This window comes from Galeopterus variegatus, unplaced genomic scaffold, assembly GCF_000696425.1.
Source record: "Galeopterus variegatus unplaced genomic scaffold, G_variegatus-3.0.2 Scaffold2949, whole genome shotgun sequence".
NCBI lineage: Eukaryota > Metazoa > Chordata > Mammalia > Dermoptera > Cynocephalidae > Galeopterus > Galeopterus variegatus.
Genome location: NW_007729060.1, coordinates 153,465 through 175,037, shown reverse-complemented (window position 1 = coordinate 175,037; position 21,573 = coordinate 153,465). Strand labels below are relative to the sequence as shown.

The following is a 21,573-nucleotide window of genomic DNA, read 5'->3' as shown; positions in this document are numbered from 1 at the left end:
GAAGGAATGTTGAATTTTGTAAAATGCTTTTTCAGCATCTATACAGATGATCATGTGGTTTTTGTCATTGATTTTATTGATGTGGTGTATCACATTTATTGATTTGTGTATGTTGAACCAGCCTTGCATCCCTGGGATGAATCCCACTTGATCATGGTGAATAATTCTGTGTATGTGTTGCTGTATTCTGTTAGCTAGTATTTTGTTGAGGATTTTTGCATCTATATTTGTCAAGGATATTGGCCTGTAGTCTAATTTTTTTTTTTTTTTTTGGTATCTTTAGTTTTGGTATCAGGGTGATTTTTGCCTCATAGAATGAGTTTGGGAGAATGGCCTCCGTTTCAATCTTTTGGAACAGTTTGTAGAGAATTGGCATCGGTTCCTCTTTGAAATTTTGGTAGAACTCTGCAGTGAACCCATCCGGTCCTGGGCTTTTCTTTGTTGGTAGCCTTCTGATAACAGCTTCAATCTCTTTTATTGTTATTGGTCTGTTCAGATATTCTATATCTTCTTGGCTCAGTTTTGGTAATTTGTATGCATCCAGACATTTATCTATTTCCTCCAGATTTTCAAATTTGTGGGCATATAGTTGTTTATAGAAGTCTCTAATCATTCCTTGTATTTCTGAGGTGTCAGTTGTAATATCACCTTTTTCATTTCTAATTTTTGTTATTTGGGTCTTTTCTCTTCTTTTCTTAGTTAATCTTGCTAAAGGTTTGTCAATTTTATTTATCTTTTAAAAAAACAACTGTTTGTTTCATTGATCTTTTGTATTGTTTTTCATGTTTCTATTTCATTTAGTTCTGCTCTGATCTTAATTATTTCTTTCCATCTACTAACTTTAGGTTTGGATCGTTCTTGTTTTTCTAGATCTTTAAGGTGAAGTGTTAGGTTATTAATTTGCCATCTTTCTATTCTTCCGAAGTAAGCATTTAATGCAATGAAATTTCCCCCTTAATACTGCTTTTGCAGTATCCCACAGGTTTTGGTATGATGTGTCATTATTTTCATTAGTTTCAAGAAATTTTTTGATTTCCTGTTTAACTTCTTCTTGGACCCACATGTCGTTAAGTAGAATGTTGTTTAATTTCCATGTGTTTGTATAGTTTTCAGAGTTTCACTTATTATTGATTTCTAATTTTAATCTATTGGGATTGGAAAAAATACATGGAATAATTCCAATTTTTTAGAATTTATTGAGACTTACTTTGTGACCTAACATATGGTCTATCCTGGAGAATGTTCCATGTGTTAATGAGAAGGATGAATATTCTGAGGTTGTTGGATGGAATGTTCTGTAGATATCTGCCAAATCCAATTGGTCTAAAGTATTGTTTTGATCTTTTGTTTCTCTGTTGATTTTTTGCCTACATGATCTGTCCAATGATGAGAGTGGGGTGTTAAGGTCCCCTGCTATTATGGTGTTAGTGTCTGTCTCTTTCTTTAGATCTAATAGTGTTTGCTTTGTAAATCTGACTGCTCTGACATTAGGTTCATACATATTTATGATTGATGGATAGATCCTTTTATCATTATATAGTGGCCTTCTTTATCTCTTTTTATGGTTTTTGCTTTAAAGTCTATTTTTATCTAATATAAAGAATAGCTACTCCAGCTCATTTTTCATTTCTATTTGCATGATATATCTTTTTCCATCCTTTCACTCTTAGTCTATGTGTGTCTTTACAGGTCAAATGAGTCTCTTGAAGACAGCATATTGTTGAGTCCATCTTTTTAATCCAGTCAGTCAGTCTGTGTCTTTGGAAGGGGGAATTTAATCCTTTTACATTTAGAGTTATTATTGAAAGGTGTTGATCTACTCCTAGCATTTTACTGATTTTTGTTTAGATGTCTTAAGTATCTTTTGTTCCTTTCTTTCTAATTTTCTGTTTGTCTTCTGTATCTGTTGGTTTCTTGGGGTGATAGATAAACTATTTTTTTTCTCTTTTGTTAGCATTTTTGTTTTGCTAGTAGGTATTGTTCTTTCTTACATATTCATGGCAGTGATGGCTGTTTTTGTGTTATCAAATCCAGTACTTCCTTGAGAATTGCTTGTGGGGCTGGTTGTGTGGTAGTGAACTCCTACAGTTTTTGTTCGTCTGTGAAATATACTACTTATCCTTCATTTCAGAAGAATAGCCTTGCTGGGTAAAGAATTCTTGGCTGGCAATCTTTGTCCTTTAGTGTTTTCAATATATCATCCCATTTTCTGGTTTTTAGGGTTTCTGATGAAAAGTCTGATGTTATTCTGATTGGGGCTCCCTTACAGGTGACTTGCCACTTCTCTCTTGCAGCTCTTAAGATTCTCTCTTTGTTTTTGAGTTTTGTCAGTTAGACTCTCACATGTCTTGGAGAGGACCTTTTGGGGTTGAATGTGTCTGGTGATCTTTGGGCTTCCTGAATCTGGAGATCTGTGACTTTCTCTATACTCAGGGCGTTTTCTGCTATTATTTCATTGACTATGTTTTCAATGCCATTTCCTTTTCCTTCCCCTTCTGGAATACCCATGATTCGGATATTTGAGTGCTTAAGGTTATCAGTAGTCTCTCTTAGATTTTCTTCAGTTTTTTAAATTCTTTTTTCTTTTTTCTGGTCTGCCTATGTTAATTCAAACAGCCTGTCTTCAAGTTCAGAAATTCTCTCTTCTGCTTGTTCAAGTCTGCTGGTTAAACTGTTGTGTTTTTTATTTCATTGAATGAATCCTTCAGCTCCAGAAGCTCAGCTACATTCTTTTTTGAGGCATTGATTTCTTTGTACATTTCTTCTTTCAGATCCTGTATATTTTTTCTCATTTCATTGTGTCGTCTGAGTTTTCTTGTATCTTATTTAGTTTCCTTAGAATAGTTACTCTAAATTCCTTGTCTGTCATTTCAAAGACTTCCTGTTCTTTAGGATCTAGTGCTTGAGAATTATTAATTTCCTTTGATGTCAATGTACTTTCTTGATTTTTCATATTTCTGGTATCTTTCCTTTAGTGTTTTGTCATTGTGGCCCAGGGTATCACAGTCCACTCGTTTCTCCCTGATTTCTGACTTGGATCCTGAAGGGACTGCTGCTTCTGGGCAGCAGAAACTAGCCTGGGCCAGAAGTCCCACCCCTCCTGTTTTCTCTTGCATGGCTGGCTCGGGGTGAAGGGGCCCTGAGCCTCTTAAGTCACTCCCGGAGGCAGGGAATGGCTTGAGTCGGAATTCCCACCCCACCTGCCTTCTCCAGGATGGCTGGCTCAGGGTCTGGGGGCTCAGAGCCTCTTAAGTCTCTCCCAGTGGCAGGACTGGCCTGGGCCAGAAGTCCAGCCCCACTTGCCTTCTCCTGCCAGCAGGATCAGAGCATGTGGGCCCAGAAGCTCTAAAGTCTCTCCACACAATGGGGAGCAACCTGAACTGGGGTCCAGCGGCACACAGCTCCGATCCACTCCAGCACAGATCTAAGGTCCTCTGTCGCTGCTCCTCAATAGCTGCAAATTGGTTGCTCTGTGGGAGAGAGTGACACCAGGAACCAACTACTCTGCCATCTTGACTGGAACTCCCACGCCAAATAGATTTTGTTTATGCTTTATTTCAAGAGCATTCTGTAAGTGTAATAAAAGGAAGTAAAAAAAATGGTAAAAGCCCCTTAAATGCAGGACCCATATCCTTATTCCCAGTTCTAGTGTGTGCTTTTAACACTAGTGCTTATATTTTCTTTAGTAGTCTGTGCACGATATTCACTGAGGCAATATGGAAATAATACACTAAATTCTTGGGGTACATCATCTTATTGATGGCTTACCAGCCCATGGAATAGAAGAAATACCAAATTGAGAGGATCACTGGAGACCATCCAGCCAGTGTTTCTCAAACTGGGATTTGGAGACCCCAAGGAAGTCACAGTCCATTTTGGGGGGTTCTAGGGCCCATCCAGGAGAACTTTTGTTTTATCTTTCCATTTTGAACCTTCATGATTTCAGTATCCACATTTGCATTTATGTTTACACTCGTATCGAGATCTAGTGAACTCTTAAAAGTCATAGCATTTCACTTTCAATGTAGTTCCTTAAACTGGGGCGTGGGGATCTCTGAGCTTGTTCAGATTGCTGGGATTGGTTTCCCACCCGGGTCTGGGCTCAGTACTGGAGACAGAACATTGAGTAAGACCCCTCGTTCTCTGCCTTCATAACACTTACATTCTAATTGGGGAGAGGAGTTAATGAGATGTGTAAAATAATTGCAAGTTGTGGTAATGCTATAAAGGAAACAGTAATCACTGTTTTTAAAGAGGATCTTTTCAGAGAGGGTGGGAATGATGGGTCTTTGTGAAGAGGTGAAATTTAAGCTGAAACCTAAAGGGTAGGGAGAAGCCCCATGTGCAAGGTGCCAGCATCCAGGCAGAGGGTACAGCGTGAGCAGGGGCCCAAGGAGGTAGTGAAGGTGGTGTGTCCAGGACTGGTAAGCCCCTTGAAAGATGAAGTATTGAGAACCCTGAAGTTAGACTTTGCTCCTGCCAGAAGGAGGTCCTTCATACCTATCTGCTTTTCTGTTGGAGTTGAGGCCATCCTGCCCAAGCCACCTCCATTTCTTACCTCAACCACTGCCACACCTCCTGCGTGGTCTCCCAGATGCTTGCTCTCTTGCTCTTACCAGTCCATTCTGCTCAGAGGAGTTTGAGTGGTCTTGTTTTTCTTAGGCTAAAGAGCCATATCCCTAACATATCCAGCAAAGCCCTGATGCTACTGTCTAGTCCTACTCTGGTACCATTTCCTCCCATTCCTGCCTACTGCAGCCAGTCGGCTTCTCTTTCTTCCTCAAGCATCCCAAGCTCCATCCCACCACAGGGCCTTTGCACACGTTGCTCCCTTTTCCTGGAAGGCTCTTGTTCCTACACTCACCCACAGCCTGTGCCTGTCAAATACCTACTCACTCTTCAGATCTCAATTGCAATGTTACTTCCACAGACACCTTCTCTGTGCCTCAGACTAGGTTAAGTCCCTTTTATACATTCTATCAGCACTCTACTTCTCCATGACACTGAATCACATTTTTAATTATATGGGTTTTTTTTCACTTTTGCTTTTGCTTAAAATTTGTTTCCCCCACTAGATTGTAAGTTTATCAAGCTAAGAGACCACATCCGTGTGACATGTATCCTCTGACACAAAGGAAATGCTTAGTCAGTATTAGGTGAATAAATAAACAAACAAGCAAACCACCCTGTCCAAGGTCAACTCAACTCATGTCAATTGATCTGTGAGTGCTTGCCACTGGGTGTCACTGTGCTAGTGAGCACAACAGTGTCCTGCTGTCACTTGGCTCTTCCATGATCTCATCCAATACCAAATTTGATACTCTTTCTAGCATGTCGGTGTTCATTGTACTGATATTCTGATTATAAACAAGAATGCAAACATGGACATTGAAATCAAGAAGGTTCAAGATGGAAAGATAAAATGAAAATTCTCCTGAATAAGCCCTAGAACCCCCACAAATGGTCTGTGACTTCCTTGGGGTCTCAGTGGCCTTTGGACAGTGGCTTGCAGAATTTTTTTCATAATAAACCATAGTAAAAAATACATTTAATATCAAGATCCTGTACACATGCATGTACAGACACAAATATATATATATATCTGTGTGTGTATATGTGCTGTATATAATATATGTGTGATATATACTGAAATAAAAAGTTCAAAAAGCAATACTATGTGCAATATGCTGTGATATATTTTATCTATTCTATTTTATATTTTAATTATGTTATTCCTATATTCTTCCTATCTGCAGTGCAACCTTAAGTACTTGGCATAGTAGTAGATACTCAATAACATAAACAGAAAAAAAAAAAATCAAATATACCCAGGCACATGATCCTCTAATGCAATGGTCTGTAAACATTCTGATTATGTACATTTTTGATCAGCTTTTAAAAGGAACACACAGTCTATACTAACATTCTTGTACTACCATACTAACATGTTCTGTGTATTATGAAAATACACAAAATAAATACTAAAAATTATTAGATCAAGGTAAAGAAAAGAGTTTTTATTAAAATAATTTTTATTTTATTCTTTGGAGGTCACAAAACATTTTACTGACACTTATTTAGTATATAGTTTTTGTTTTAAAATCTCAATGTCACACTTTACACTTCGGGGGCCAAAGGTTCAGTTTAGATTTGGCATATGGTCTTAAGGAGTGCCTTGAATGAAACGTGACTCAGAAGGAGGTGCCGATTCAATAGATGTGCATCGTTGTCGTGCCAGGTACATCAGGACATTCATTTTTTTAATACCACCATTAACAAAGCAGTCATTTTTATTGAAATTACACTTTTAAATCTCCATCCTCCCTGAGGCGTATCAATTATTCTTATAAAGCAATCAGAAAGTATTGTATTTCTATATTTTATGAAATGAGCTCAAAACCCATTTAAATTGTTGATTTGGAATATTTTTACACAGATTAGAAAATTCCAGTTCCATGGTTTTTAATGTATGTATGTGAGCTCAATGTTCACGTATAAATAATGTAAATTATAAATAATATATTCAGAGCACTTTAAATGAAAAATCATATAATGGCGAAAACACTCCCAATTATCCATCTTTAAGATGCTCCCTTTTCTTTTGAAAAATCATTTCTGAGGAGAGAAAGGGGTGAACAGGCAGAACACAGAGGATTTTTAAGGCAGTGAAACCATTCTGTATGATACTATAATGTGGATGCATATCATTATACATTTGTCCAAACCCATGGTATATACAACACCAAGAGAGAACCCTAATGCAAACTATGGACTTTGAATGATAATAATGTGTCAGTGTAGGTCCGTCAGTGGTAACAAATGTGTTACTGTGGTGTGAGATGGTAGGGGAGGTTGTATATCTGCAGAGAAAGAGAGTATACAGGAAATCTTTGTACTTTTTACTCAATTTTGCTGTGAGCAAAAACTGCTCATAGTCTATTAAAATCATTTTTTAGAAAAAGATCTTTTTCATTCATTGTTTAAAACATCAGTTTTAGCTTAAGGACAGATTCAGTGTGTCTAATACCCATAAGGCAGTAGAGTCTAGTGGTTAAGAGTAAACCCTCTCGCCAGACCCCAGTGCTGCCAATTGTCCTGTGTGACCTTGGACAGATTACTTAACTTCTCTGTGCCTTGGTTTCCCATCTTTAAAATGGGAATTAATAATAATTTCTGTCTCAAAAGGTTGCCTTGAGTTAATTATAAGCTAATATATGCAAAGTACATACTGCATAATGAATTCTCATTAAGTGCACCTATCCTAATTGATTTAAAGATTTTTTGCTAGATAGCATGTTTCTTAAATTCACTTATCATTATAGAAAAGGTCAACAAAATTTGGAACCTTTGCCTTTTTGTGAAAAGAAGAGTGGGTAATTTGTTTTTCAATTTGACATCTCTTTTACATGTTTTCTACAAGTTAACCAGGAAACTCTGCTCGGTGCAAAAGATGTTCACAGTCACAGCCCATCTCATGTTAAAGTATTGTAGAGAGTCTAAAATGATTACAAGTGCATCATCCCAAAACCCACCAAGCTGGACTCAAGCCTTCTCCAACCCCCCCCCCCATTGCAAAATCCTGTATTTCCATGCACCATTTGTGACATGTGGCCATCTGAATGCAGAACAAGCAAGGGCACCAGTTCCATCTCTTTATTAAATAACTGTTTTAGTCCGTTTTGTGTTGCTACAACAGAAATACCTAAGACTGGGTAATTTATAAGGAAAAGAGGTTTATTTGGCTTATGATTCTGGAACAGCTGCATCTGGCACAAGCCTCAAGCTGCTTCTACTCAGGCAGAAAGCGGCAGGCAGCCAGCGGGTACAAGCAGATCACATGGCGAGAGGAAGCAAGAGACAGAGAGAGAAGGTGCCAGGGTCTTTTAAACAACCAGCTCTCATGGAACTAATAGAGTGAGAACTCACTCACTACCCACATCCCCTAGGGAGAGCATTAATCCATTCATGAAGGATCCACCCCCATGACTCAAACGGCTCCCAACACTGCCACTTGGAGATCAGATTTCCACATGAGTTCTGTGATGTCAATACATCCAAACTCGACACATCCAAACTCCATCAATAACCATTTTTCCTTTTTGAAAAAAATTAAAAATAACCACAAGTAGAAGTTATTTTTCTTGTCATACTGCAGTCACTCACCACATTTTGGAGACCACGGCCTAACAAAGGGGAGATTAAACTAAAATGCTAAAGCTTCACCTTACCCTAGAGTTCATAGGAGATCACCATCTTTTGTTTCCATTTTCACCTAGTTTTACAGCAAATTTGTAAGGGGAAGGGGGTGGAGGAGTATGGTTATTTTTGAAAGCACACCGCGGGGCGTGCGCAGCAGCGAGGCGTGGGGTGACGGTTCGCGCATGCGCGAGCGCATGCGCGCACGCGGCGCAGGGAGGAGGCCGCTGTCCGCCGCCGCTGCCTTTGCCGCGTGGGCTCCTGAGGGACGCCCTGGCCTCCGAGCCAGAGCATCCGTGTTACTGCTGGGAAAGACGAAAAAGGCAGAAAGATCCCAGAACGTCTGATGGGCAGCCGAAGATCGTGTGCTTCTGATACGGTGACAGTCGTAGACGACAGCGTCAGTTGGCCAGAAAAGCTGTAGCTGGCCTGAGAAGTGCTGGGAGAAAGAGGAGACGCAGCAGGTGGCCCGGTGTTGACTCTGTCTTTAAAAAAACCTCCCCGTTGAAAAAATGAAAATGATGAAAACTCGATAAGCCGGTGAAGAAAAGAATGAAGAAATAAGGGGAGAAAGTGACATTGAAGAAAAGGCTGAAGTGAGAGAAGAACCAGAGCTGCAAACAAAAAGGGACATGGAAGAAAGAACAGTCACTATAGAAATCCCTGAAGTTCTGAAGAAGCAGCTTGAGGATGATTGTTACTACGTTAACAGGAGGAAACGGTTAGTGAGACTTCCGTGCCAGACCAACGTCATCACTATTTTGCAATCCTACGTGAAGCACTTTGCTGTCAGTGCGGCCTTTTCAGCCAGCGAGAGTCCTCGTCCCCACCACGCTACGATGCACCCGCACGTGACCGTGCGTCACATCCCAGCAGAGAAGAACATTGACCTTTGTAAGGAGATGGTGGATGGATTAAGAATAACCTTCGACTACACTCTCCCGTTGGTTTTGCTCTATCCACATGAACAAGCTCAGTATAGAAAGGTGACTTCGTCTGAATTTGTTCTTCCAGTTAAGGAGAGTGCCACCACTCCTAACAGGAGCCAGGAGGAGCTCCCTCCCAGCCAGCCTTTGTTGAAGCCGTCCACCCCCAAAAGGCGCCAGGCCGAGCCGGCAGCGCTGCCGTCCCTGAGGCGGCCCACGCGCCACACGGCCAACTGCGACAGGCTGCCGGAAAGCAGCGCGTGGCCTCAGCCCGAGCGCCCTCTGCAGGACACGTCGGCTGGCGTGCCCCAGCCGTTCCTGCGCCTGGAAAAGAAGACGCCTGCGCACAGCGCATCGTCTCTGCCTGCTCCTCTGACTCCGGACAAGGGAGGGAGTGCTGTGTTCGCCGGCTTTGAAGGGAGAAGAACTAACGAAATGAACGAAGTCCTCTCCTGGAAGCTCGTGCCCGACAGTTACCCCGCAGGGGACCAGCCGCTTCCGCCGTCTTATATTTATGGGGCACAACATTTGCTGCGATTGTTTGTAAAACTTCCAGATATCCTTGGAAAGATGTCCTTTTCTGAGAAGAATCTGAAGGCTTTGCTGAAGCACTTTGATCTCTTTCTGAGGTTTTTAGCAGAATACCACGATGACTTCTTCCCAGAATCGGCTTATGTCGCCGCCTGCGAGGCGCATGACAGCACCAAGAACCCCAGGGCAGTTTATTAAAGCGTTGGACATTCTTTTAAGAGCAGCTGCACCGCTTCGCTTTGCTCTCTGGGTCCCAGAAGAACTAAGGAGACTCTGGGCCTGCTCTACACAGCGCAAATGCGACGCCCACCCTGGCTGCTCTGGCAGAGGCGACCTTGTTACTTGAGTTGCCCACATACTATAGTTATTTCTGTTAAGAATTACTTCCTAAGTTCCTGAAAATGCTCTGACATGACACCTGCCACTGCACAGGCCATCTGTGATGGCAGGAAAAGAGCAGCTGTGTTTGCAGTGAAACATTCCTGAAAGTGTCCGTAGGTCAGGCTGTTCCAGTACATGATGCCGTTAGTTATTAGTGAGAACTACGTTGTTTAGTTATTTGTTAGCATTAAACAAAGTTGTTTGCAAACTCTTTTCATGTTTGTAATGAGCCTGAGCAACTCTGTCCAATGAATCTTAGTTTATACTTGGAGACTGTGAAGTAGCCTCAAAGCATTTTAGAGGGAATCGATATTGATGGCAGAAGAAGACTTGCAGCTATACAGTTGCCTGTCACAGTTTCCTCTCTGAAAAGTTATTTTTGGTGATCTAAATAAAGCATTGTCTGTCTCGTTTGAGATTTTACAGCTATACTTTTGTTGTATAATGTTATGGTTCCCTTTCTGTAAAACGTTGTTGTTGGTTATCCAAATAAAGCATTGCCTGTCTTGTTTGAAAGAATAGATTAATTAAAATCACACTACAGTATTGATAAGAAAGAAAATGTGAACCTTAAAGCTTAAAGATAAGGAAACGTTGGAATAGCTAGCCTGCCTAAGGTTTTTAGTTCTTTTTGTTTTATTTTGTTTTTCTTTTTACCCAACAGTGGGATCTTTCTGTGCTTGCACGAGTTCTAACAATAACACCTACTGGTGTTTGCGTACAGTTAATGAGACGCATAATTTTCTTTTCTGCGAGTTTGCTACTGGCTTTTTGGAGTATTTTGATATGAATACAGATCCTTATCAGGTAAGACAATATGTTTTTATTTTATGAAGGTCATTGAAAATAGGATAGTGAGAACGTGAGCTTAAATATATTGTCCTGTTCTCCTCATCCCATAGCTCACAAATACCGTGCACACGGTAGAACGGGGCATTTTGAATCAGCTACATGTACAACTGATGGAGCTCAGAAGCTGTCAAGGGTATAAGCAGTGCAACCCAAGACCTAAGGGCCTGGAAGTTGGTAAGGAAAAAAATATCTTTTTTTATATATTACCTGGAAAATTCTTTGTGCTACCAAGTTTTCTACCTTTGAAATACTTAGATGCGTAGAAACATATAGTTTGGGATACTTACGGGGTGATATTCCAGGCAATTCCAAACATAATTTGATCTCTAAGTTTAGGTCTGGGTGCACTAATGAGAAACTTAATCCACCAAAAGATTTGGTGAGCCTTTCCTTCCAGTCTCTCCCACAGTTCCGTTCTATTGTAAACCTCGATTCCTGGTAGAAGCCTCTCATGGAAGATGAGCTGACAGCTTTGGGGATTTATTTGTTGTTGCTGTCCACAGTGATAAGATACACTCTAAATTAACCAGGATATTCTCTTTTTTTAAGAGAACTTAGATGGAAACATGCAATGTCCTATTTCTACCCGTCACAGTTAGAGCTCCCCCAATTGGATCCCCAGTTGGATTCATGACACAGTGAATTAGAGTCCTTGTGCCTATATTTCCTACCTGAAACTAGAGATATTTGAGCAGTTCATTAACATGGGATCTCTAAGTATAAGAGGGTCTGCAAGGAATAAGCCAGATTTTCCTTCTCTGCTCGGCAGTGTTAAACTAACTTATTTCTCCTTCGGCTCATGAGGACGCAGCTCTTTTCAGTGTTGGCTCCAGCTCTTTCCTGATTGTCTCCTAATTTATACAGAAATGTAAATGTCAGCTGTCCATAAGAGGAAGGAGAAAGAACTGGAGCTGGCAAGAACATAGACATGGGCACGGCATGCCAACCCCAAAAGGGTGAGGAGCTGGACCCACAGGCTTTTGGAGCTGGGGCCATTTGTAGGAACCTTTTGTTATGCAGCTGGGTTTTCCCAGGGTCTTTAGTAGCCTGTGTCTCAGCGGGTACTACGCAAAGCCAATATCACCAGCAATAAAAGTGGGCAGCTCTCTGGTCATGTGACTTGGAGGGGCAGGGGTTCCCATCCCAAAATGATTAACATCACTGCCTATCATTTCCACCATTGTAGAGTCCTAAAGGCTTTTGAGGTATGGGAGCCCCATAAGAAAATACCAGTCCTGTGAGAGAGGCCAACTGTCATTCTCAATCAACACTTATCAATTAACACTTAGTGGAACTAGCTGCAGGCCAAGAGAGGACTGGACTTGCAAAATAGGTCTTTTGGTCATTGACCCCTCTCAGCTTTTCAAATATCTTGCTTCAAATATCTGTTGACCTTTTTCCTCAAATCTTATAAAAAAAGAAAGAAAGAAAAAAAAAAAGAGCTCACAGAGGCTTGGAATCTAAACCAACTATTAGAGGCACTAGAAATATTACACCGGATATTTCTCCGCACAGAACGTAGCACTTACTGGTGATGATGTAACAGCTCTACTTAGTGAAATCTGAGTCTCTTGGAGGTGCAATCACACACCAGGTGGAGCCAGTTATGCTGTTACGCTTCAAGTCGTCTTCTCCACCTTCTAGACTATTCCTAATGAAAATTAGTATTGGCCTGTTTCTTTTCAAGTGTTTTTAACCAAAATTCAACATTTACTGAGAATTAAATAGACTTCTGGAAGTACTTTCCTTGCTGCTTTTAAGTGGGCTCTCCACCCTTTCTCACTCCTGCCCATTTTTTCATGTGAACTCATGTATTTTTTATTTTAGACCTTTTTATTTATAGCTTACAATCCTCATTTTGAACCTGTCTAATAGAAAATCTCTGTTGGACTTTAGCATGTCTGTATTTAACACAATATGTTTCTTTCTAGGGTTTAGATGTGATGCATGGAAAACTACATAGTGAGTGGTTGTATGAGTTCTAAAGCTAACATAAATTACTCTTATTTTCCTATATCAGGAAATAAAGATGGAGGAAGCTATGACCTACACAGGTATTCACACTTTTTTATTCTCCTCGGCAGCTTCTTTCCCAATAATTGCATGATCCAGTCATTTCAACTAATTTCTATTTCTTACCATGTTGCACGGACCATAGCTTGGGGTGCATGCTTGTTCTAACAGCATTCTCTGCCATGTTGTCACTGGTTACAGATCTGTCGTTTTGATTTAAACCAGCTCACTGTCCAACACGATGTCTCTCAGAGCATTACTCACTCCCATGCTTGTTTGCTTGTTGGGTGATGCTTTTAAGCATGGAATGATGTGAAAGGAGAAGCCAGAATGGCCTGTGGGAGCCCCGGGACAGGGTGGGAGATTTGTTTTCTTTCTGGTGCTTACATGTTGATTTGGTGGGGAGGCTTCATGGAAAGGAGTTAGAGGTTTTTGCTAAATTCTAATTTCGAAGGCACAAAAAGACGAAGGAGAATTTTAAGAGCATTCTAAAGCCAAAGTTGGAAGAAACAGAAGGAGCTTTCATGTTAGTGGTCATTAGTAAACTTTGGTGGTAAGAAGCAGCGGCCATAGGTGTGATTCAGAGGTGCATGAAGAGAAGATGCTGGGGGTTGGGAGCAGGCTCTCTGGACCCAAGGCACTCAGAAAGGTCTCGACATAGCACCAAGACAGTAGTGACTGACACACAAAACTTTAGAAACAACCCTCACCCTGTCATCTTATCCCCTTCAACCCCCACCCATCTCTCCTACCTCACTGTGCTCTGGAGGGGCGACCCAGACACCTGGTGGCCATGTCACTTGGTCACCCTGCAATGTCAGCCATTGCTACTTTTCTACTCCAAGTGGAGACCTCAGGCAGGTCTATCAGAAACATGCCATGTGGGACAGGTAAGGACTGTCCTTACCACCTCAGCTGGATATGTCAACGTCTTAGTTAATAAATCTGCTTGGGAGAGAAACTCGACCAAAAAAACATGGACTTCATTGGTGTCAGCCACAATACTGTCTTCTCAGAGAAGCAAAAGAGTATCGCCATCCCGGGGCACCCCCTCCCGTCTCCTGAGCTATGGCCTTATGTTCCTCTTTTAGAGGGCAGCTCACTGGTCCAACCAGATGCTAAATGGCAATAGGAAAGGCAATAGGAAAGATATAAACAAACAGACAAAACAAAGACAGCTGGACTTTTAAGGACGTTTTATAGCCATGTCTAGATCTCTTCTTTTTCTCTTCTCTCTCACCTTTCTTCGTTCCTTTCCTCCATCTGCCCCACAGCACCTGTGTCACCCCCAGCACACATAACAGAGCAGAAGGAGCCACTCCTAAGCTTGTCTCCCCTGGAGTATGGGCTACAGAGGTGACATCCAATACACCAGGGCTATTTTGCCTGCTTCCCATGGGTCTCATTAAGACATTTCCAGAGTGGGACATTATAAATGGACCTAACACTGAATATTGGCTTTATGGATATCTTATGATGCACTCAGCTAAGGGATTTTCAATCTAGTGTCCTTTTATTCCTGTCATGAAAGAGGTAAAAAGGTATTAATGGGTTATTTAAGACCCTGGTCAGAGCTGAATCAGAGAGTATTCTCCATGAAGTCATCTCTGGACAAGTTTGAAATGAAGAATGTTTAACTGCACTCGGGGTGTAATTAAGTTGCAAGCATCTGAGACTCTCCCCTTTCCTGATTCCGGCCACCACCACTCAAAGGGCCAAAGAATCAATTGTTTCTGAGGTCATTTGACACAGCCTTGATGACTTTAATGGTTGAAAGCGTGTATGCAGGGGCGACATGACTGTTGCTTTTTTCCTTCTTCTAAGATCCTTAACACAGGGCAAATCTAAATGTACTTTATAACTCAAAATAACTGGTATTTCCAGCCTTGACCATTCGTAATCCATAAGGCAGGACATCTTTCCGTTGATATCCATGTTGCAGACAGGAAACCTTGATGCATGTTACTAGGAGAGCATTTGCCCAGTCACACCTGGAAACTCACTGGGCAGTTAAATGCAGTGTTTGATGTCGCCTTACATGCGCATTGTGTCTTGTTGGATTAAACAGGACAGATGAAAACAAGCCACTGGTAGAACTGCCTGTAAAACGGCCACCTCCAGCTGGTGTTCACCAGTGCAAAGCCCTGCAGGGATGGATAGCACAACTTACAGGGCTTCAGAGGCCTTAATTGTTTAAGATTTTGGTAGTTTTAGAAAACTAATTAAAATGTACTTTTAATCATGAAAGAGTACAAAAGACTTTGAGAGGAATGATAACCAAACCTGAAGAATTTGAAATTTGAAAATTCAACAGAGTATTTTAGAGAATTTATCTTGTACAAGATGGACTTTTTCAACTGCCTTCTTTTTTGTGAATTTTCAAAAATTAATCTTCAGATTTGTTTAGAAGGTCCTCAAAAAGCAATCTGTCCCCTATTCAGTTTCTTGTTTTTCTTGTCCCCTGTGGTATGTGCATCAGCCAGGGACAGCTGAGATGTTTTGCTTACTCACACTGCTCATTTTCCAGTTAGGACAAGCTCAGAGTAAGGGCACAGCTCAGAAAGTGGCACCCTTGAATCAGGAAATAATTTTTGGCTTGAGCTTAAAGCCATAACTTCTAACTGTGTTGCAAAATAGAGTAGGATCAACAGGTTGCTGGGATGTTCATTTTTCCATTGCATGTGAAAGCTGAAGCTGCTGCCTGTTGACGTCCAAGAAGAGCTCCTGGCAGCCATGGCTGCAGGTCCAGCTGCTGTGTGGGGCAGACGGTCAGCTCTTGGCAGCTTGACTGTGGCAGGGCTGCTTCTCCTGACCCTTTGCTCCCAGCCCTCCAGGCCAGCAGACCACAGCTCCACCCTCAGCAACCATGCTCTGTCCACAGTGCGTTTGCTTGTTTTGACTCATCTCCCCCATAGCAACAGTTTGTGCCGAAGATGACTGTGGGTGGCACAGCTGTGTGTTAGAGGCTGGATAGCACTGTGGTTAAGAGTGTGGATGCTGGAGCCAGTCTGCCTTGGGTCCAGATCCTGGCCTCGCTGTTGAGCATGTTCAGAACAGAGTCTGGCATTTAGCTAGCTCCAGGGAGTGGTATTATTAGTAAAGTATAATATGGGATACAGAACATTTACATGAATGAAACACTGTGTGAAAGGGAATAATAATTAATATTAATTTCCAAAGGATGCTAGTATATTTTATAAGAAAGGAAAAGAGATATTTGACAGCACCACCACCATCTCTATCATTACTCATGGGCAAACAAGTCCATTTTCTGAGCTGCCTGACGTCTTGAGATGAGAAGAAAGAAACAAAACTTCCTTGCCCTGCTCTATGTTGCTCTACCGAAGCTTCCCCTGGTTCTCTTCTCTCTGCCACATCTGAGGAGCTCTGTCTTATTTTTAAGCTGCCTTGCTAGCACTGTAGGATTTTTCTCCTTCAGGTGCTCACACAAGAGATAAGGCAAGATCGGGGTTTGGGGTCAAAGGTCTGGAGGTGGGGTCAGCCTCCTAGGTGACAAGGAAACTTGGAGTCAAGATGGTTAGGGTGTCAGTGATAGCCAGGGCCACTGCATGCAATTGTGTGGTATGCCCCTGCACAGAGGTGAGCCATGGAGAGTCAGACGCTGGAATGCACCCGAAGCTCCACCTCTAGCCAGGAGAACTGGGGAGGTGGTGGGGGTGACAACAGCCACCCTGGTCAGAGTTAGAGTCAGACTTTGGGTTAGTCTAAGCTCTCAGAGAATGTTCATTATTTTTTCTTACTTTTCCAGTAGTGATTCCACTCCAAGTGCCTTGTTTCTTGTGCCACAGAAGAAGAAACTGAAGTGTAGCATTTGCAGAACTCATTCAGATCCTCTGCAAGCTGAGGGATGAAATTTACTTTTAATCAGTTGCAATATATAGGGGAGAAATGATAGGGAAAAATTTATCTTCATTCATCCACTCAACAAATAAAGACAGAAAGAATCTAAATGACCACCTCAGCGCAAGTTGCTACCTTCAAGGAGAGTATGGTCAGGTGTCATAATGATCACACATGATGCAGAGTGCTTCCACAGGGACATGGCAGGGCCCCTAACTCAATGCCAAGGAATCAAAAGAAGCTTCCAAAGAAGGTGGCATTTATGCCTCATTCACTGGCACAGGACCCAGACACAGGAGGAATTCAGACAGCTCATACAAAGGCAAGATTCATTGGGGGACTTTGATCAGTTCAATGAGAGTACAAGTGAAGGGAGAAGAGATAAGGAGGTAAACATAGCCCATTTTATGAAGTGTTTTATGAATATAATTCATCTTCCAAACAGGAAGGTTTTTGACCATGGGGGAGGGGTACCAAAAATAATTACAATCATATAAATTTTGGTATATGCACTAAGGGTCTTCAAAAAGTTCATGGAAAGATTTGTATTATCTTTTAATTCCATTTTTCCTTGAACTTTTTGAGTACCCTCATACTTAACTGACCAAGGAATTGGGCAGTGGATCTATAAAATACTTGTATTTAAAACTTTTTTCTTAGGGCCGAGCCCATGGCGCACTCGGGAGAGTGCGGTGCTGGGAGTGCAGCAGTGCTCCCGCCGCAGGTTCAGATCCTATATAGGGATGGCCGGTGCGCTCACAGCGCTCACTGGCTGAGCGCGGTGCGGCCGGTCTCAAAAAAAAAGGACAACAACAACAAAAAAAAACTTTTTTCTTAATTAAAATTTCAAAAATTCTGGACAAAGGCTGCACTGAACAGGATGGCAGTACCACAGCCATAAACTGGGACTGTCCCAGACAAATCAGAAAATGTGGTCACCCTAGTTATATGCTTCATCAAAGAATTTGATCTTTGTCCTGAGAGTAATAGCGAAACATGCGAGAGTGTTAAACTGAGAGAAATACTATGAGAGGATTTGGGTTGATCAGTTTAGGTGACACAAATAGTTGTAAGAACAGCTTTGTGGGTAAGATTGGGTTCAAGTTCTGTCTCCATAGCATCCCAATTTGGGGACCGTTTGCTAACAGTATTATGTAACTTACTGTGCTCTAGCACTCTCCTAAGTGCTTTATATATGTTAACTCAGTTAACCCTCGTAATAACCTTGTGAGGTCAGTACTATTATTATCCCCATTTTACAGATGAGGAAATTGAGTCACAGAGAGACTAGGTAACTTTCCCAAGATTATATAGTTGATGAGTGGTGGAATATAGGGACCTAAACCCAGGGAGTCTGGTTCTAGCAGGGGCTGTTAATCTCTACACCACACTGGTTTTCTGGGATAATTTATTTAACCTCTTTTATTATGACTTAATTTCCTTATCTGTAAAAAGGTGCTAATAGTACATATACATACTAATGCATAAGAATTACCACATGAGATAATACCTGAAAAGTAAGCTCTAAATTAATGTTATTCTATGATTGATGTTTAATAAATTCGAACAGTGAGAGATAAATTATATTTAAGAGCCCAGAAATTTTGAAGGACATTTACCTTCAATTAATAGATAATATAACACCAAGGTCAAAGATTCAGATCCCCACACTGACCAGCCACCAAAAATAAAGTTCATTTACCTTCATGTTAATAGGTAAGAAAATTAGCAATTTTTATTACCGATTAAGTATTAAGAGGGAAAGTTATATGCATTTACCAATAAGCAGGTATTTTATAATCAGCCACTGACTACACAAAATTATTCATCTATAGATAAATGATATATATTATTTGTTTATATTTCTGCACTTCCTTCATAGTTGAAAGTTCATTGCCTTTTATATGTACAACAAATAGCTATTTCTGCAATTCATCAATAAAATTATGTAGGTTAGAAATTTATAATCTTCTATGCCTAGAAAAAGCCTATACATAGGTATTTATGATTGACTTTTGGATACCATGCAGGACAGCAAACTCAATCTCTGACATTTTAGAGACTAAACCAAATTTCATTTCAAGCTAAAACATGTTATGTTTCAATCAGCATGAAAATCGCGCAAAATGCATGCCGGCTTTGTCTCAAATATTGTTAACGCTATACCTTCAGAAAAACATTCAAACGGAGGGCCAAAAAAAACATGGAAGGGCTTTGGAGAAAGGAACGGACATATTAGTGCAGGTGCCGTATTCAGGCTCTGTCAATTTTGATAATTAAGTTAGTACCATTAAGACTGAAACTTGAGGAAGAACAACAACATTAACTAAAATATCCTGCCAGGTAGCAACAAACAACAAACTCTAATGCTTTATGATTTTCTGCTTGACCCATCACTTGCTTCTGGAGGCTGTAGATGCCTAGGCAGGTGAAATGCGACGTTTGCTGTTGAGCACAGGTAGCCAGAATCAGGCACAGGTGGACGCTGTGATGGAGGGGTTTGCACAGTGCTGAGGAAACCCAGAGGAAGGGCAAGGAAGGTTTCAGGAGGGGAGGATGCTTAAGTTTAATCTTGAAGGCTGAGGGCCCACCAGGACGATGAGGCCGCAGGCACATGCTAGAATCAAGACCAGCACTGAGAAGGACAGAGCATGGCACTTTCAGGAGATTGTACTTGTTTCAAGGGCAGAGGTGATGTGGGAAGAGGGAACAGGACAGGCCAAAGAAGCCGGCAGGAGCAGGGTTGTGTCTGTAAAAACAAGTCTTTCTGCTTCTTATGATGTGTTAGCGCTTGTGGATTATAACACTGCTCCAGGAGGAGTTAAAATTCCACGCATGCGTGATCTCTAAGTTACACATCTGTAGAATACAGCACGATATAATCGCATGGTCATGTCTTTAAAAGTAAGTAAGTGTCATCCAGAAAGAAATGTGACTCGGCTTGAGACCTGGGTATGTTCTTGAATTTCTCTTTGTAATTTCACAACCTTTCTGTTTCCCAGGTCCAGTGAGAATTACCTGTAATTTGAAATCATCTATATTTATTCCAAAAATTTGCTTTTCAGAACAAACCTATCCACAGCTTTCTTCTCCAAATAAAGAACTGCAGAATGGCCCAAGAGAAAAGGTTTCCTTTTGTGATCTGAAGACTGGCAGAATCCAGGACAGACACAGAAAATTTAGGTTCTACTATCTAATAAGTTTCTTAACTTGCTATTTTGATATAACTTTACATTTACAGAAAGGTTGCAAGAACAGTTCCAAGAAATTTTACCCCATTTGCTTCATCATTTCCTCTGTTCTCTCGTTCTTTCTTTTTACACACACACACACACCATTTTTTACTCTGAATTATTAGCCTGTAATTTGCAGATGTCATACCCTAAAGCATATCAATGCTTTAGTATGTTTTTTCTAAGAACAAAAATATCCTTAAGTAACTGTTGTACATTTATCAAAATCAAACAATATAACATTGATATAATACTATTATCTAATACACATTCCATGTTCAAATGTTGCCAATTTTCTCAGTAATGTCATATTTATACTTTTGTTTTGTTTTGTTTGTTTTTGTTTTCCTGACCTGGGATCCAGTCCAGAACCACACACATTGCAGTAAATCGTCACCTCTTTAAGACTCCATTTATCTGGAACGGTTCCTCAACTTTTCATAGTCGGTCATGACCTTTTAAAGAATACAGGCCAGTTACTTTGTATGATGTCCCTCAGTTGGGGTTTGTCTGATGTTTACTCATGATTAGACTAAAGTTGCACATTTTTGGCAGGGACACCACAAAAGTAATGTTGTGCCCAGGGTATCTTGTCAGGAGCTGTATGACATCTGTTTAGTAGTATTACCTTTGATTATTTGGCTGTGGTGGTGTTTGCTAGGTTAATGTACTATAAAATTACTGTTTTTCCTTTTTTAATTAATAAGCAATTCATCTGCTGGCTTTTGCAGGAACTCATGATTCTTACCTGAATCATTCATAATTAACATGACGGCTGCAAAATGGTGATTTTTCCAACTCTATTGTTCCTCCTACGTTTCTTAGATGGTATTCTACCATAAAGAAGAGATTCCCCTTGGCTGGCTGGTTGGCTCAGCTGGTTAGAGCATAGTCTTATAAGACCAAGATCAAGGCTTCAGCTAGCCCCGTATGAGCCAAACTGCCAAAAAAAGAAGAAAAAGAAGAGATGTCCCATTTCCCCTATTCATTTATTTATATTGGTGTGGACTCATAAATCATCACTTTATTCCATGAATATTTTTTTGCTATCATTATTTATTTTGATGATTGAAGTGTCCCAGATTTGGCCACTGGTGTCCCTTCAGGTGATTTCTGTGCACTGTTGGAGTGTCCCCATCGTTTTTTGACCACTTCATGCTTCTGGACTAACAATATATTCCAGGTTCATCTTGTATTTTTGCCACCTCACACCTGGAATCAGCCATGTCTTCAAAGGGCTCCAGTTCCTTTTAGAGAGGAATGACATCTGGACACCAAGATCTGAGTTTGAGGTGTATAAAATTGCTGCTGAGGTGTCTTTGCATATAGACCCCTCTGGTGGATAGAAAGTGTTAAGATATACACACGCATATATTGACATCTATTCCTGTACCTACACATATATAGAGATATGTCTAATTGAATGAACTAATTCTTCCAGTAGAATGTTACCTTGTTTCTGATCTTGGTAAAAATGCTTTTAGGATCCCCCCATTAAACACTTTTAGGCTTTCGGACTAAGTTATATATACTTTTATCACGTTATGGAAATAGCCATCAATTTTTTTAATGCTTTTATC

The 21,573-nt window shown here is 40.8% G+C and overlaps 3 protein-coding genes across 3 annotated transcripts in view; 2 read left to right on the top strand and 1 right to left on the bottom strand.

The window, feature by feature from the left end:
• The window catches only part of SULF1 (sulfatase 1), an 87,871-nt gene that overhangs the window by 58,556 nt on the left and 7,742 nt on the right, over positions 1 to 21,573 (top strand). The window contains exons 17-19 of the mRNA XM_008583510.1: positions 10,699 to 10,841; positions 10,937 to 11,060; positions 12,907 to 12,940. Of these exons, the coding sequence (XP_008581732.1) occupies positions 10,699 to 10,841; positions 10,937 to 11,060; positions 12,907 to 12,940 (301 nt within the window). The remainder of the gene's footprint in view (positions 1 to 10,698; positions 10,842 to 10,936; positions 11,061 to 12,906; positions 12,941 to 21,573) is intronic.
• Positions 8,709 to 10,463, top strand: LOC103599405 (male-specific lethal 3 homolog). The gene is given in 2 exon segments (XM_008583509.1): positions 8,709 to 8,736; positions 8,800 to 10,463. Coding segments are annotated over 2 exon segments (1,080 nt in total). The 3' UTR covers positions 9,852 to 10,463.
• SLCO5A1 (solute carrier organic anion transporter family, member 5A1) overlaps positions 20,850 to 21,573 on the bottom strand; it is a gene marked incomplete at its 5' end in the record, with an annotated part of 107,183 nt that continues 106,459 nt past the window's right edge. Inside the window, one exon of the mRNA XM_008583512.1 lies at positions 20,850 to 20,933. The remainder of the gene's footprint in view (positions 20,934 to 21,573) is intronic.